Genomic DNA, 16,559 nt, shown 5'->3' on the forward strand with positions numbered 1-16,559 from the left:
CTTGAGCACTTACACGTTGTCTAAAATTGCGAAACATAAAAAAAGATAACTCGCAATCAGAGTTGAGCCGCGATATCGTTAAAACGCAGGCAATAAATTCAGAATGCGCTTTCTTTCATTCTCACACTTGATTCTTTTTTGAGACTGATTTCAAGTTCTGGAGCTGCGTAAAAATCCTGAGTCAGGGTTCTGAATGATTATGATGACTAATGAAAATCCGCGAAGATTCAAATGGCTATTCGGCCGGCTTGCGGCTTCGATTTGAAAAAGCCGCTACGCGGCTTTTCATTTAAGATCTTCAAGACCTGACTCAGGTTTTCAACGCAGGATTTCGAGCCGAAATTCGAAGAAAAAGCGTTGCGGAGACTTGACTAACCGTCAGTAATGCTATGTTTCTGACAAAATATTAATTATCAATTATAACTGCCAGAAAAAATTCTTTACCCCACGTGGCCAAGAAGAAGCTTTTCCAGAAAAAGCGCGGTATAAGTTTTACGGGCTGTTTTTGTTGTGACACGAATTTTTATGATTTTGTCTCAAAGTCGCGATATCAAAATGATGACAGGCGAGAAAGAAGAAAAGAGACACTGTCTGGGATCAGCAACCTGTAAAGAAAACCTGAGTCAGGAATTAAGAAAATTGAGATGAAAAGCCGCGCAGCGGCTTTTTTGAAAACGAAGTCGCAAAACACTCTTCGAAAAATTCTGGCAAAGCCGCTTTGCGGCTTCGGTTTCAAAACAAGCTGCTGCGCGGCTTTTCATATCAGTTCTTTCAGACCCTGACTCAAATTTTCTACCCTGATTGTTGAGCCCAGGATATCGTTTTCTCGGTATATTTTGACTTGTTGATGGTTCTAAGGAATGAAAAAAAACTTGCTTGAATTCGACCATAATCGAGTGACGGATTGACCAAAAATTAAGAGCATTTGTCTTGTTGACGCCTTCTCGCGAAATCCTGAAAAGCTGCGAGGTTATCCGTTTTTCTGGGGAGCAGGGATGTGCCTTCGCAGTGCGGATTCCGCACTAAACTTCGCAGTGCGAAGTGCGATTGCGGAAATTTCGCACTTCGCACCGCACTCAGACCTGATATTTTTTCATCGCACCGCACTTCGCACTTTCCGCAAAATTTTTGAAAAGTGCGATTCTTTTCGCAGTCGTATCCCGCACTATTTAACCTTCATCGCACTTCGCACTTTGCGGATTCTGCGGTCCATTTGCCGACAATTTCTGTTAATTTTTGTCTTTTTGGGCCGTCTCAGCCCCGTTCCATGATTTTTGAGTTTAAGGGGCTTGACGGCCCTTCGGGCCAGGCATATAAATTCGCTTGGCGATTTTCGCCAAAAGCGAAAGCGAAGCGAAGGCGAATCGAAAATTTCGCTTTCGCCCCCCGAAAATGACACTCCTGATGTTCGCTTCGCTTCCGCTTTTTGTCCCCGATTTTCGCCAAAAATTCGCTTTCGCCGAGGCCTCGCTTTCGCAAAATTTTCGCTTCTGGCAAATCTTCGCCAAAATTTCGTCTCAGCCCCAATCCATGATTTGTAAGTTTAAGGGGCTTGACAAAGGCTTTGAACTCTGAGTTGATCAAGCTTAGTTCTGTCCCCAACCCCACCCACACCCGTCACATAAAAAATTCAAATTATCATTGTTTGAAGCTCAATTATGGTTATGATTGAAAGTTTTGAAAATTATTTCTATTCTGGGCGTGGGAGAAATTTTCGGCGATTTTTATTCATTTTTCCTTCTCTCTCAAAAAATCGCAATTTTTTCGCACTTTTCATTTATTTTCCGCACTTCGCACTTTCGCACTTCCGCACTTTCCGCACTATCGCACAATTTTCCGCAATTTTTGTCCACATTTCGCACTTCGCACTCTGCGTCGCACTGCGAAGAAAAATTTGAAAAATCGCACTTCGCACCGCAGAAAAACCCGCAAAAAAAATCGCACTTCGCACCGCACCGCACTCGAAAAAAAAGCAAAAGGCACATCCCTGCTGGGGAGGATAAGCCCCTTACAAGCCCTACTGTCGCCTTTTCTCGACAGTTAACTTTCTTGATCAATGATCATGACCCGCAGATTAAGTGCCGATGCCCTTAATCATTTGCCATTTGCCGTAATTGCTAAGCCCGTTCTTTCGAAAAATTCTGAAGAAAAGGGCTGCTTAGAAGCATCGCCAGGTGAGAAGGTCGTTAGTTTTGTAATATTCGCAAGTTCAAGCGTAACGACTTACACCCGAAACCAAACAAAAATGTGAGCATAATAATCACAAAACTTCGAAAACAAATTTTTTTCTGAACGAATTCGCTTGAGAAAATATTCCTTCACAAAATTATTCGACCGAAAAATTCCTGAAATTTTATTGGTCTACTGGGGAAATGCGTGAATCTGATAGGTCAAAAATTTGAGAAATGTTTTTGATCGAAATTGTCAGATTTTTATTTGATTTTCTCAGAAAAATTGAAAACCATAAAAAGTATCAAAATTTTTGAATTCCGATTTTTATATTTTTTAAGATTTTGAAAGAACATTTTAAAAATTGATATTCCCTGCATTTCTTGAAAAAACTGAGAATCATTAACATAATTCTATTTGAATAAAAAAAACACTATTTTGATTTGAATAATTGTTATCAGAAAAAATTCTGACAGTTTATTGACTTGTTAATAGTGCAGTTTTTTAAAAGGTTAAAACATCAAAAAAGACAATAAAAAGGCGCTCCCTTCTATCGTCTTAGTTTTTAGCAGGCTTTTTTTTTTGAACATGTAGGATATTCAGAAGTCTATTACGTAATAATGTACAGTTGAACTTGCGGCGTTTTTGATATGAAGCGTTTTGCTCCTTGTTATTTCGATATTTACAGTATGAATACAGTTACAGTTTTCGAGCGCAAAAGAGCTTGAAAAGTTTTTCTTATCGTCGGTTTTCGTGATAATTTTTGTTTGGCAAAGAAGATTAGTTTTCGCTCCATTTTCGCGTGGAAATTGATGGAATATGGTGGATCGTCTTGTTCTTATTGAATTTTTCGTCGTTTATAATTTTTGGTGGGCGTCAGATGAAGAGGCGGAAGTGGGATAGTGTTCAAGCATTTCGAGGATTCCGAGGTCGCTGGAGGATGATGGAATTACGCGGCTAAAAAGATAGTCAATAAAGAGATTTTCAATATAGAAAGCAAAATTGAAGACGGTTCATATATGAGCATTTCGTTAACCCTTGCGCGTATATTGACCAATTTGTTGGCAGATTCAAAATCATAGAGAGAGGTGCTATCTTTCGAGTCAAAAGGAAGCTCGAAGGATAAGGGATGATGTCTGGAACCGACAAAAATTCCGACAAAATTTGCGTAGGCTACTCGGCTGCTGATTGTCCGGTTTGCTGGATAAAGGCTTCTGATTGGTTGAACATTTCCACGCAAAATTTGTCGAATCTTTTTGTCGGTTCCGGACACTTCCCCAAGGATAACCCTCCTATTTTCAAAAACGAATCTGCCAACAAATTGGTTAATATGCGCGCAGGGGTTAACGAAAAAGCAGTAACACTAGAAGATGCCGTTTTTCTTCATTAAAAATCATGTCATCATCAAGAACCCCTGGCAATTATATTATTTTGGAAATAAATATTCTTCTCTGAAGCGCCATAAACTGGTTATAAACCAGTTAAAATCTCCCCCAATCTGATAATAATTAGTTTCTAAGCTTGTCCGCATTAAAAAATATTTTCGTTTGGTGGTTCACCAAGCGGTTTTGCTAAGTCGCGTCAGAGATTTACTATTTCAAAAACTGGTTATTACAGAAACTGGTGGTCCCGCGAGAAATTGATGCTTTCGTAACTTTCTTTTTCTAGAACTTTTTTTCTTACCGTTCGCGTCTGATTGAACCGGACCAGGAAGAAGAGTCGGCGAAAATGAAGTGTCCCGATTTGAAGCAAATTTCTTGCTCGAAAAGGGAAAATACTTCGTGCATATTTTTCTCCAAGAAATCGCAGTTTGCGTATGATCCCTCAACGTATTTCAAGCTGTCAGCCGTCGACTACAAAAATCTTGTTTAGCGAGCGCAACTTTTAGATGAAGCTCAATCGCGAAAGACGATTAAATTTTGCATTTCTTCATGTTTTTTCGACTCAAAAAATGACTCAAAAAAGTTATCAATCTTACACAATTTTTTCGAAAAATTTTTTTTTGAATATTTAACTCAGTGATACCCTTATTTTGTCAAGAAAAATCTTTTTTTTTCTTCAGGAAATTAAGGGTATCACTTTGCTAAATTTTCAGAAAAAAGGTGTTAAAAAATAGGAGTAACGTCTTGTCTACCCCCTTAAGACACTTTTAACATTTTACTCAGTGATACCCTTATTTTATAAAGAAAGCATCCCTTTTTTCGTGAAATTAAGGGTATCACTTTGTTAAATTTTCAAGAAAAAGCTGTTCAAAAATTGGGGTAATGACCTGTCTACCACCTTAATCCCCCTTCTCCCCGCTTTAAATGGGGAGGGGGGTCCTTAATGAACAAGCCTACCTTTCCATTAATCTTTCTTCCAGGATATTTGCTCCTCAAAATCGTCTGCGTCAAGCCAACAACTTCAGCAATAAATTGTTGTTGCTCAAATTCACGTTGAGAAAAAAAAGATCAGCTTTTCCTAATTCTATGTTTCTTTGGTCATTATCTCAAGTTTCGAATCTCAAAATTTTCACAAGCAGCTGATCTCACTCAGAAAGCGAAACTCTCATTGGAACTCAGCTGGGGATACATTTGACTGAGAAAACAACGAGATGATCTTAGTTATCGTGAAACTGGATATTCATTAACAAGAATTTCATTTCGGCTAATTTTTGTTTTAACTGTGGTCAATAGCGGTCCACCGTGGTTATTCGCGGTTGACCGTGGTTCTTCGCGGTTAACCCTGGTTTGTCGCGGTTAACCGTGATAATTGGCAGTAAACCCTGGTTCTTCGCGTGGTTACCGTGGTTATTCGTGGTCAACCGTGGTTTTTCGCGGTTAACCGTGGTAAGTTGTGGTTCACGACGGTTTTAATCGATTTCAACGCGTTCCTGAGTAGGTGTTGCGACGTAAAAGATGACATCATCGCTTGCTTTTGGAATTCTCGACTCCAAAAAGCTTGAAAAGGGGATTATGACCTGATAAGGATTGGAAAAGCCAAACCTGGCGAGGGAGAGAGCGAACTTATCAGCCGTCATGTTCATCACAATCGAGCAGATTTTCGAGCGGTTGGCGTTTCGGTTGGCATTTCGCGATTCCTTTGAGCAGCTGCGTTCCCAGTCTTCTTTATCGAAGCGGTAGTGGATTGCAACATATTCTCCTGAAGAAAGAATGAAGAAAAAAAAGCTCCCCGAATCGGTGCTGCTGTCTGTTGAAGCCGCTTTCTTACCTGAAACAGAAGATTCGCCGAGAAAATCAACAGCCATGTTTCTGACGAACTCCGGTCTTGGCGTGTAGTGGATGATATTTCGACCTGAAATAAATCTTCTTTACTTACTGAATTGAGCAAAGAAGCAAGCTGCTTCATTTTAGAATCTGCAAAAGTATTGTTAAGAGAACAAGCAGATGGGCAAAATCTGCGCCACTAAGTAACATTTTTTTTATTTTACATGAGCACAGGTTTTTCAGGGGGTTTCGCAAGTGCTTAGTAAGCAGTTTAGAAAAATAACAAGCCGCAAGGGGTTAAAAGCAAGGGTGATATGAACATGAAACTGAGGTTTACTGCTAGTTCGAAGGACTTACTGTTATGCTACTGTCTAAAAAATCGGCTCGAAAACCTGTGTCGAAAACCTGAAAGATCTTTGAGCACCCTGACTCAGGTTTTTAGACAAGTTTTCGAGCCAAGCCTTAAAAAACCAAAGATCAGCGTAAGCATGCGCGTACGATTTAAATTGAGCCCAGCTCATTTTCCCCGATCTCAATTATCTACGCATCTAAGTAAGCTCAACACCTGCCCCGATTTTGAAATCAGAGAAACAAGAAAATTTCAATTATTTTCCATTCAAAGAAGTTTTTCGAAGAAAAAAAAACGAATTTTGCGAATTTTGAACTTACCAATTATGTCATTTTTGTCGTTTTTAGAGTGAGCCGTGAGGTAAGGAAAGAGCATCACTGCCAACTCCGAGTCTTAGTAATGGGATAACAACCTCCTTCTCCTTTTTCTAGAGCTTCAAGAAGGGAAAGCTGGGATCCGCTCCTGATGGATACAGCTCGTCCCATTTCGTCGTCGAATATTCATTCCGCAAGTCAGTTTCTAGCGTCGCATCTTCTGGAAGAACCTTTGGACCAAAGTAGTTTTGCATAGCTTCGCCGTGGGAGCCCTTGACAGCGGACCAGTTGACCATCTGAAAATCGAATTAAACGAGAGCTGACAAATATACATTCACTTGTCAAAGTCCCTTTCCTTTTCTCCCGCCGATTTTTTCTGTTTGAAAGATTTTTGAAGGAGGCTTAGTTGTTTCCCAGAAAAATTCAGGGAACAAAATGTGGAATGTTTCGACTCAAAAGCGTTAATTTCAAAAAAAAAAAAAAAGAAATTTAACCCACGAAAAGCAAATGGCCAAATTTGTGCCTTTTTCTGAAAAAATCAAGCCCCTTTTTCTTTTCATAAGAAAAAGTCTGTAATAAGTCACGTGACAGCGCAATTAGTGCTTAAAAGTGCCCAATCTTGAAAAAGCGGCTGAGAATACGGCACTAGAATTTTTCAAGAGCGCGTCTCTCATCTTGTGCGCTTATAAAAGTACAGACTGGCTTCTTCGCCGAATTTGATTACCCAACACGTTCCAAGACCGAGATTCTTTCAGGAAAGAAAAGAAAGAAAAATGAACTAAAAAGATTTGCTTACCTCAAGACCAGTTGTTGATTCGAATTTCTTTACTCGACCAAGGCGGGAAGCAGAAGCTAAAATATTGAATAAATTTTACAATAAAAAATTTAAAATAAAAATCGAGAAGCCGCTTGCGGCTTCGAGCCAAAAAAAATTGGAGCCGCGCGAAGCGCGGCTTTTATCTTTCTCGAGCTCGAAGCCGCAAGCGGCTTCTCGATTTTTATTAATTTTATTCAATTATTGAAAGCTCAAGTGAATTTGAGTATTGACAACTGGAAACGTCTGAGTAGGATGCTTGAAAAACTTACGAGTTGATCCTTTTCCGCCCTCTCCACCGAGTCCTCTGGCGACCAAAACATCATCGACCTCGTTTTTCGGCAAGTTGTGAAAGTCGATTGTGCTGACGAGCTGCCTAACCTTTCCAATGTCTATTCTTACCCCGGCATCAACAATGCCGTTTGGATCGTTGTCGTCCGTAAAGTGACGATACATTGGAGGAATCACGAATGTTCTTTTTTCGAGTCAGAAATTTTTCAAGATGGAGTGATCATTCATGAAGTGAAGGCTGATTTAACCCGTTGCGACATTTTGAGACAGATGGATTAACAAGGGCAAGAAAACGGGCCGCTTCTGATGAATAACAACGTCATCAGTCTTTTTCTAGAGCTGGAAATAGATTTCGACCAATGAAAATTCATGAACTATAAAAACGATATTGGCTCGATCTATCTACCATATCTGATAAGGCTTATCACTTGAATACATCGGACAAATGGCCTTCTTTGAGGCCAGCTGAGAAAAACAGCTGTTTTGGGGAATAAAGCACGAATTTCGGTGAATTTTTCATAAAATAAAATGAGAATCTAAAGCTCGTAATGCAATGAAATCTTCGTCGTTAATTTACTTCTTCTTGAAAAATTTTAACAAAATGAAGCATAACCCATTTCAATTGCGCAATTGCTAATCATCTCCCTGACAACTGATACTGAAACTCGTTTTTTTATGAAAAAATAAGTGGAGGTGTCTTGAACCGACAAAAGAATTTCGACAAATTTTGCATGGGCGGCTTCTCGGCTGCTGATTGCCCGGTTGCCAAATCAGGCTTCTGATTGGTTGAAAATTTCTACCCAAAATTTGTCGAATTTTTTTTTGTCGGTTCCGGACACCTCCACATATGAAAACGATCTTTTCTCGATCTATCCACTTTATCTGATAAAGCTTATCACTTGAAATCATCAAACAGATTGCCATTTTTGAGGCCAGCTGGGAAAAGAATTTGGAAAACAGCTGTTTATGGGAATAAAACTAGAATTTCGGTGAAATTTTCATGAAATAAAATGAAAATCTTAACCTAAAGTTTTAAGTAGAATTTCTTCGTCTGTTTATAACCATTGTTTATAATTTTTGACGAAAATGAAGCAAAAGCTTTTTTAATCGCTCGTTAGCAAAAGTTATGGAAAAATAAACCGTCAAAATAAAGAATTCTCCTGTTGAAATTGTTGATTGAGATTTCGTTGGGTTTAATTTTTTGATCGTTTAATTTTCAACTTCCGAAATCAAATAATTTAATTTTGCGATCGCCCGCTTCGACACGTTTTAAATCAGTGGCGTAACTTGAACGGATTTCCCCGAGTGGATAATGCATATTTTTGTTATGCAACTGCCGCCGCACGTTTTCAACGATAATTCTTTCAAATAGCTGTTTGTCTAACTTTACTCGCAGACTTCCCCAAAAGCAGACGAAATGGTGGGTTTTGGGAAGGAGACAGTTTTGTAATCGTGGGAAGGAAAATATTTTACGAAAGTATTCATTATGGTTTGAGAGATCGATAAATTCGAGCCAAAAGAGCAGAAAAGCCGCGAGAAAAAAGTCGGCTTATTTTTTGACTCAAAAGCGTGGCCCATTTTGAGCTACTTTTTTTTTGATGAAATCATCATTTTTATATTCTAAAATTATGCTCTAGAATTCGTTTTTTCGGCTCTAAAAGCAACTTTGAAATGTGAAAAAATGCTGAAATATGTCCCTGAAAAGTGAGCAATTCATAAGAAGAATTTAAAAGGGAACTGTTCTACAAACAAAAAACTGGCATTTTTCAGCAAAATATTTCAGAGAGTGATGATTCACTGATGAAGCTTGATTTTTTCATGAAAAAGTTGTTGTTTCAAAAATGCCTCGAAATATTTACTCCCACGTAAGACAACGTTTCTGGAGCCAAGGAGCGAATCTTGAAGTCAAGTGTCCGGCAAGACCGCTCTTCCGGGAAAATAAAGCTTATTGACAAAATAACATATATTTTAAGGAAAAACTTCTAGCGCCAAATATCCAAGAAAGGAATAATTTTCTGACTTTTCCTGTTGAGCGCAATTGCCATGGCAATCGTCTCCCGAAAGCCCTCAACCTGGTTCATTGGTCCCCAGATCAGAGCAGGGAGAAGGAATCTAGAAGGGTTAGTTTCGTAAATCGGGTCTACCTTTATGCTCCAATCTTGAGTCGCTGGAGCAACGCAGCTCAATCGCTCGGACAGTTTTTCTGTCGTCGTTTCGGTCGTTGATCCTTGAGTCGTCGTTGCTGTTGTTGATTCCTTTTTTATTGTTGAAAAAAAAATTCAAATAAAAAATTTGTCTTTCTAAAATTATTTTCTGCAAAAAATCTGGCGAACGTGAACCCGCGTCTACTCAACTCAGATTTGATTAAAAAACCACGTCCGCTGGTCCCGAAGAGCCCGCAAGAGCTGTTTCGTAAGAGACATGTCTTTGATATTCCGTTTTCGCGAAAAAAGGCATTCTTGTGCGCGAAAGAATGAAACACGGCTCATTTCAAAACGGCTCAAAAGAAAAGATTCTAATTTTTTCCATTTTTTCGCTCTAAAATTCTTTTTTCGCGCCGAGTTCCAAAAATTCGCGCGCTTGCGAAACTTGAGCTTCCGCTTAATTTCTTTTAACGAGCAGTGCGGCTCAAGAACTGTAGCTCGCCAATTACCTGGCTTCTAATTAACAACACGTCTGATTCGAAATTTCTAAACCTCTCCTCAACCCTCTCAACCAATCCTGTCATTAAATTTTCCAAAGCCTCTGAGTGAGGGTCTCATAAGCGCAACCCAAGGATAACATCAGGGAATGAATACCGAAAATAAGCTTCAAAATTTAGAAACATTTACTATTTCAATGGATTTTATAAAATTGAAAGCCGCGTAGCGGCTTTCTCAAAATCGAAGCCGCGAAGCGGCTTCGTAAAAATTTCAATTTTATTCTTATGCAAAAATCTTGCGAAGCCGCTTTGCGGCTTCGTCTTTTAAAAAGCCGCTATGCCGCTTTTCATTGAATTTATTTTCAGACCCTGACTCAGGTTTTCTACTCAGGTCGCCGATTTCAGGCTGAATATATCAAGTTCTTACAAATCTTTATTTTCTGAAATTATCTGAAAACTATACTTTATAAAGAAAACGTAAGGAAATCCCTCAAAGAATTTTTGGCGGTCGAAAATTACCGGTACACGACTGACTGTCTGAATATAAATGCAATTCATTGATCAGTTTTAGCCATGATGTTCATGGAAATCTAAGCTGCTACCTCATCAGATTTTTTCCCTAGCCACTTATTGCTCCTCAAAAACTGACGCAAAAAACTCACTCGCCTCTAAAATTTTTAAGAGCTCGATTAGTAAAAACTCGGCTCGAGTGAAACTTGATTAAACTAAGTGTTAGATCATCTCTCTTGGCCTCTCGCTTAGAATTTCTTTTTCGACAATTTCCTGAGTCGTCGTTTCTTCCAAAAGGGAGTCGTCTCTGTATTCTTCGTCGAGGTCTTCTTCCACCATTTTGAGTTTGCGGAGGTTGTATTGGACAGTGTCTTGGAGTTTTTCGATCGGAATGTCGGGGATTTCACGTGACTAGAAAAAAGAAAGGGTTAGATTTTTTGGTCATCTTTCAAGAAGAACGCTTCGAATCAAAACAAAATGCGAAAAAATGAGATCGATTTTTGTTGCATTTTTTTCTGAAATCTGATTGGCCCATCGGCCGAATTCGGCCATCTGATTGGTCAACCGAACTTATGGTCAAAATAATCGAACTTAAAAGACAAATCTTTCCGTCGACAATTTTGACCAAAATTTCAATAGAATTTCGGCCAATAAGATTTCCGCATTCCGAAATCCCACCCGATATCTCCTAAATCACGTTTTAATGAAGCCCTGAAAAACGTTTTTTTTTCTTCATAAAATATTTTTTGGAAGATGAACTTTTCGCTCGATTTTCCGGCCTCGAATCCCGCTGTATAAAAACTGCCAAGCAACGAAAAAAATCGACCTTTTCGTTCGTTGTTTAGAGCATTTCTAAACCAAAGTGTCAAATATATAAAAACGCTGACGGCGACGGAATAAACTTATTTCCGGACAACCACGTGGGCGGATTTTCTGAGCTTCAACGAAATCAAATGTTACGAAAAGTGTTGCAAAGCTTTTGAGAAAAAAAGGGACGTGGCGAAAAAGTGCAAAAGAGGGGGTTATGCGGCCGATCGCGTTTTTGAGCGAAATGAATATTTTGACGCATAAACCCTCTGAATTCTCCACGCTTTCTATTTGAGCCGAAAAGAATGCTCAGCAACCAAAGAAAACAAAAATGTGGACGAAAAGCAAAAAGCCGCTTGCGGCTTCGAGTATGAGCCGCGATCTGCGCGGCTAATATTTTATTTTGGCTCGAAGCCGCAAGCGGCTTCTCGATTTTGTTTTAGATTTTTGGTTAAAAAAATTATTGATTTTTCGAACCAAAATTTGGGAAAATCGACGAACCGATTGCAATAAAATTAAAGCCTTTTAGAAAGATATTTGATGAGCTCGTGGAATTCCAAAACCCCCTGATCAACTCAAAAAAATCAAAAAACGAAAATCAAATAAAATCGCCGCTGCCAAAATTACAACTCGGCGGGGCGATTTCATTAAGGCGAACCCAACCATTTCCCATCTCTGTCAAAATTTATTCAGAAGAGTCGAAAGCGGTTGAAAACGGTATTTTACCTGGCGGCTGATGACACGGGACGAGAGATCTTCGGATTCAAAGTTGAGATAGGCCGCTCCAATGCCCAGTCCGGCGCAGAGGGCAAAGGCACCTAAAATAAAGATAATTATTTTTTTTCACAATTTTGATAAATTTCAGCCTCAAAATCGAAAAGCCGCTTGCGGCTTTCAGCTCTTAAAAGAAAAACTCCGCGCAAAGCGCGGCTTCATTTTTTTCGATCTCAAAGCCGCAAGCGGTTTTTCGATTTTTCGGCTCAAATATAAAAAAATGCGATTTTTGAGTAGTTCAAACCTAGGGTCGTTGATTTGAGTTCCGACCAACCCAGCCTAAGATTTTTTTTCTTAATTTGGTCGGTGGTCGGATTTGGTCGGACGATGGTCGGTTTTAGGTCAGTTTTGGTCGGGTTGGTCGGTTTTTGGTCGGAAACCTACGTTCAACTGCCACAATAAAATGCCTCGAGCGCTCCCATATTGAAAAAAAAATGCTTTTCTATTGTCTTAAACACAACCCAACCCGATCGAAAACCGACTACCGACCGACCAAAAACCGACCAAAAAGTAAGGCGACTCGACCCACCAAAGCGACCACGGATTTCGCCCGATTTCTGGGAGACCGACCAACCCGACCTGCGAAAATGGTGGTCGGTGCCGACCCTAGGTTCAAACAGCATTTTTTTATCAACATCGTTTTCTGTCGTTTGGAAAAAATGATGTAAGAAAAATCCCCTCCCCTCTTTTTCTGATTTCCTTCCTTTCTAAAATAACATCCCTTATCGCCTCAAAAATGGCCCGGTGCTAAAACATTATTCTTGACATTCGCCGTCTCGAAATTCAAAAGAGTCTAATCTTTTCTCCAGGAAGATCGAGCTTCCTCTTCTCGCCAAATCCGATATCTCCTCCTTCGCACGCGAAATGTTGCGCTAAGATTGGATCCGGCAGATTGGATGGACCCACCCTCGACCAAGAAATAACACTTCAACTTACCGAATAAATTTTGGCCAAGGCGAGACGTCTTCTGTCGCTCGCTCATTTTCTTTAGTGACAAGTTGCGCGATGTACTTTTATCAAGTCTCTCTTTCGCGGAGCTGGTGTTCTTCTTATTAAAGCGGCTTCCTAGAATTAGATATTTTATTAAAATTATACAAAAAGACTTTCACAAAAACTGAAGATGAAAATGAAAATTGAGATAAAACTTCAATTCTTCAGCTGTTTTAAAGTCTTTTCTGAAGACTTAAGAAAACTCATGGTCGTTTTTATAAAATTTTTGATCAAAAATAAATAGAATTAAGGGGGGGGGTTGACAAGAATCACGATTTTTTGACCAAAAATCCGGGAAAACCTGATTAGATAGGTAAAATTTGAATAAACTGGGGAATAGAAAAGGGTTGATAAAATCTTTCAGCAATAAGTTGAAAAAATTTTGGCCAGAAAAAATGGTAAAAAATTCCCTCAAAAAAGGGCCATTTCCACCAGAATGTAACAAAAATGGTCATTTTATTTACACTTTTCTCAATTATACCCCCCAATCTGATTTTTATCAAATGATTTTAGGTCACCCCTGAAAAAATGAAAGAAAGTGTCAAAAACATGTTTGTCCGAGACTCTCCTCTTATCCAATATTGGATCTTCCAAACAACTATTTTTCGTAAGGATAATAGCCACCCTTAACCCTGCGTGAAATAAGGTTAAGATAATATAATAAACATATCATTTCGATGATTTTTTTCTTTTGCGATCTTGAATTTTGAGCTTTTAGGAGAGAAGAAAAAATGAAAATGAGTGGAGCATTTTCCGGGTTAAAATTACTGTGGTCGGCTAATCACGTGGTCAATAGAAATTGAGCTTAAGAACGACTCGAGACAAGCTTTTGGGGTCGAGTTTTGGGATAAAATGACGTGCGCCTGTACAAATTATTTTACTAAAATAGCCTTTCTTTAATTTTTTTGCAATTTTTGCAAATTTGTTCATCTGGATGTTAGACTTATCCTTTGATTAATTTTTTGGTTTTGAGAGCAAGTTCAGGCGGATCTGTTTGGATCAGGGTAAATGCTCATTTTTGAGAAAGAGCGTTTGAGAAAGTTTAAATTTTTGGTCTTGTAATCTTCTTGTTTGGAGAGGGGGACTGTTGTAAGATTTTTTCGAGAAAACGATTAGAGGGAACTAAGGCTTTCCAGTTTTTTACCGCTATTTCGAAGTTTGAATCTAGTCGAATAGATTTTTAGTTAAAGAAATTGAAAAAAACTTGACTAAAAAGGCCTTAAATTTTTGATTAATTGACTCAAAAGTCGATTTTTGCTTCAGATCAAAGATAAAAATTTTCGACTCAAAAAATAATTTTTAGTCAAAAACCCACATTCTGATCAATTCGGCTAATCTTTCTTGCTTTTTATTTGTATCAATAATTACTTTTTTTTAATCCAATTCCTCTCGACGCCGGTATAAGTGTGTGAATCATAATCCTTTTCCGATAAAGTCAGGTGAGGGTCTATCGCTCCCCGCCGAGCTCTTATCACCTCAAAAGTTGACGGGAACAAGACGCTTCAAGATCCATGAAAAATCGGGCTGACGTGCCCTTATTTTTTGCCCAAGGCGATTCTTATCTTTAAAATTTTCATTTCATAAAATAAAAAAAAAATAATTTTTATGATTTTTCTTTCAAAATTCAATTTTTAAAATTCGAAATTTTGAATTTCTTTCCGTGATGAAATTTGAACGTGAAAGTGGTTCGAGATAGAGAGCGTAACGCAATAACAAAATTTCAGTGAGAGCGCACTTTTGAAGCAGCGTCATTTTTACTTTTTTAATCTGAGTGAGCTCATCCAGTTCAAATGAACTCAGGATAAGACAGTCACGTTCAACCTTACCAAAACAGTGGCTAAGCCGATCTTTCAATTGGGATTTTTCGTTTTGTTTCGATATTTTTACTTAAATATGGCTATCAAGCGAAAATTGAATTTGACTTATTTTTTTTCTAGAGTTTAAAAAAGTCGAATCATAAAGTCATTTTTTAGTTTTTTGTTCTCATATTTATCTGTTCTCGAAAATTGAGCGCTTTCGATAAGATAACCACAAGGAATAGATGTTATACTCCAGTTGAAAGGAGGAGGGTTTTTTTTTTGGTATCAATTTGAAAATTAATCTTATTTTGAGTCGAAATTTTAGAGTGCTGTCGCATCTTTTTTCGAATAAGATCGAGAAAATAGTCTTCGCATCATCTGGAAAAGCAAAAATTTTGAGCTACCGCAAAATCAAAAATTTCTAGTTTTCGTCATCTTACAGCTTCTTCGGCTTTAATTGAATCTTCAAGCCTCGCAAATAACAGTCCACTTGAATAATGTCAAAATTTTTCATCGTTTTAAAAATCTAACGATTTTCCCGTTTCTCAAAAAAGCACGTCCCCTTTACAAATTCAATCCTGTCCAGATTTCACTTTTTAAATTGAAATGTGGATTTTCATGTTCGTCCCCAAATCTGGCTTGAACGGGTGTTATCACTTCTTGTCTCCAACCGAGCGAGGAAACGTTATCGGCGCGGCCACAGCGCAAATTGAAGGGAGCAAATTACATTTTACGCTCTCGGTGTTCCTTTTCCGCATTTTTGGAAATCATGTCCGCTCATTTTTTTTCCAAGGAGTCTTTCCAAGGAAGGATACTTCTGCTTAGTAATCAAAGATTCAATCTCTCGATATAATTCTCGATAGAAAAAAATTTTCCGATACTATTTAAATAATTTCTATGGTTTTCGCTAAATTTTGAAAATATCGGTTACCTCCCGAATTCCCGATTTTCCCGAATTTCCCGATTTTTTTAAGATAAAAAATATTCTCTTTAAAAGAGATATATAGAGATTTATAAAATTTATAAATTTATTAGATTCTCTTAAAAACTTTTTGATTGAAAAATATTTTAAATGAAAAAAATTATAAAATAATAATTTATCTATCAGTTTATTTTACTTACTAAGAAAACTTACAAAATAAAATAATTTTGTTTCTGTGGCGCAGAAGACGTTTCCAAATTCCGAAGTATCTCTCTCTTTATTCAAAAAAATCAAAAACAATAATTTTTCTTTTTATATTTTTTCGTATTCCGTAAAAATTTAAGTGAAGGACTCGTCCAGTAATCAGCTGAACTTCCGTCGCCGATAATATCGTCGCCTTGCGCTCGAGTGGAGCATTTCTTTCTCGCGGCTCGCGAGCGCCACCTGAGCGAAATCGAAAGCGCGAGCGGCGCGCAATTCGGGACAAGGGCGCCACAAAGGTGTGCGAGGAAAAATGCGAACTAAAGATGCAATCTTTTTTTTCGGTTTTTCGGTCAAAAATTTATCTTCAAGATTTCGACTCGAAAACCGAAAAATGAATTTATTTCTTGAAATTTATCCCAAATATTGTTAGAAGCGCTCTTACTGTTTGAATATATTCTAAACCCAAATAAACACTTGTTTTTGTCACTAAAAATCGTGTTGTTCTAAAAATAGAACATCGATCTGAGCTTGAATCAAGATGCTTGATATTATCAAGTTTGAACAAGAATTAAAGAAAAAATGCAGAAAAAAATGATCAAAGGTGAACATGATTTTTTTCACCAAAAAACAACAATTTTAGAATTTTTTTTTTTTTTGAAATGAAATGGTCATTTTTGATGAAATCAAAAAAATGCGCCTTTTTTCAAAATTTTTCCTTCTTTTATTCATTTTGTTTCCATGGAAACGAAAAATAAAACAAGAATGAAAA

At 38.0% G+C, this 16,559-nt stretch overlaps 2 protein-coding genes across 2 annotated transcripts; both read right to left on the reverse strand.

The window, feature by feature from the left end:
* Window positions 1-2,653: 2,653 nt before the first annotated feature.
* On the reverse strand, window positions 2,654-7,326 carry LOC145696313 (uncharacterized). The gene is made up of 10 exons (XM_081773327.1): window positions 7,125-7,326; window positions 6,835-6,890; window positions 6,187-6,334; window positions 6,045-6,116; window positions 5,380-5,463; window positions 5,154-5,310; window positions 5,042-5,108; window positions 4,509-4,592; window positions 3,853-4,022; window positions 2,654-3,126 (listed from the first exon to the last, which is right to left on the reverse strand). The coding sequence occupies exons 1-10, from the start codon at window positions 7,306-7,308 to the stop codon at window positions 3,027-3,029; spliced, it is 1,122 nt and encodes a 373-aa protein (XP_081629453.1). The 5' UTR covers window positions 7,309-7,326; the 3' UTR covers window positions 2,654-3,026.
* A 3,190-nt stretch (window positions 7,327-10,516) lies between these two features.
* On the reverse strand, window positions 10,517-15,979 carry LOC145697834 (uncharacterized). Its single transcript, XM_081775045.1, has 4 exons — window positions 15,800-15,979; window positions 12,812-12,940; window positions 11,828-11,919; window positions 10,517-10,705 (listed from the first exon to the last, which is right to left on the reverse strand). Exons 2-4 carry the CDS (start codon window positions 12,855-12,857, stop codon window positions 10,517-10,519), a joined length of 327 nt encoding a protein of 108 aa, XP_081631171.1. The 5' UTR covers window positions 12,858-12,940; window positions 15,800-15,979.
* Window positions 15,980-16,559: the final 580 nt, after the last annotated feature.

The sequence above is a fragment of the Oikopleura dioica genome, chromosome 2, assembly GCF_907165135.1.
Source record: "Oikopleura dioica chromosome 2, OKI2018_I68_1.0, whole genome shotgun sequence".
Taxonomy (NCBI): Eukaryota; Metazoa; Chordata; class Appendicularia; order Copelata; family Oikopleuridae; genus Oikopleura; species Oikopleura dioica.

What these genes read in the sequence shown, in the direction of transcription:
- LOC145696313 (XM_081773327.1), bottom strand. Translation starts at nt 7,308, where the DNA reads ATGTATCGTCACTTTACGGACGACAACGATCCAAACGGCATTGTTGAT. An exon ending in CGACAAAAATGACATAATTG is followed by an intron (nt 5,464 to 6,044) that starts GTAAGTTCAAAA and finishes GATTTATTTCAG; the next exon opens with GTCGAAATATCATCCACTAC. An exon ending in GAAGAAAGATTAATGGAAAG is followed by an intron (nt 4,023 to 4,508) that starts GTAGGCTTGTTC and finishes AGATTTTTGTAG; the next exon opens with TCGACGGCTGACAGCTTGAA.
- LOC145697834 (XM_081775045.1), bottom strand. Translation starts at nt 12,857, where the DNA reads ATGAGCGAGCGACAGAAGACGTCTCGCCTTGGCCAAAATTTATTCG. An exon ending in CCTTGGCCAAAATTTATTCG is followed by an intron (nt 11,920 to 12,811) that starts GTAAGTTGAAGT and finishes TCTTTATTTTAG; the next exon opens with GTGCCTTTGCCCTCTGCGCC. An exon ending in CCCGTGTCATCAGCCGCCAG is followed by an intron (nt 10,706 to 11,827) that starts GTAAAATACCGT and finishes TCTTTTTTCTAG; the next exon opens with TCACGTGAAATCCCCGACAT.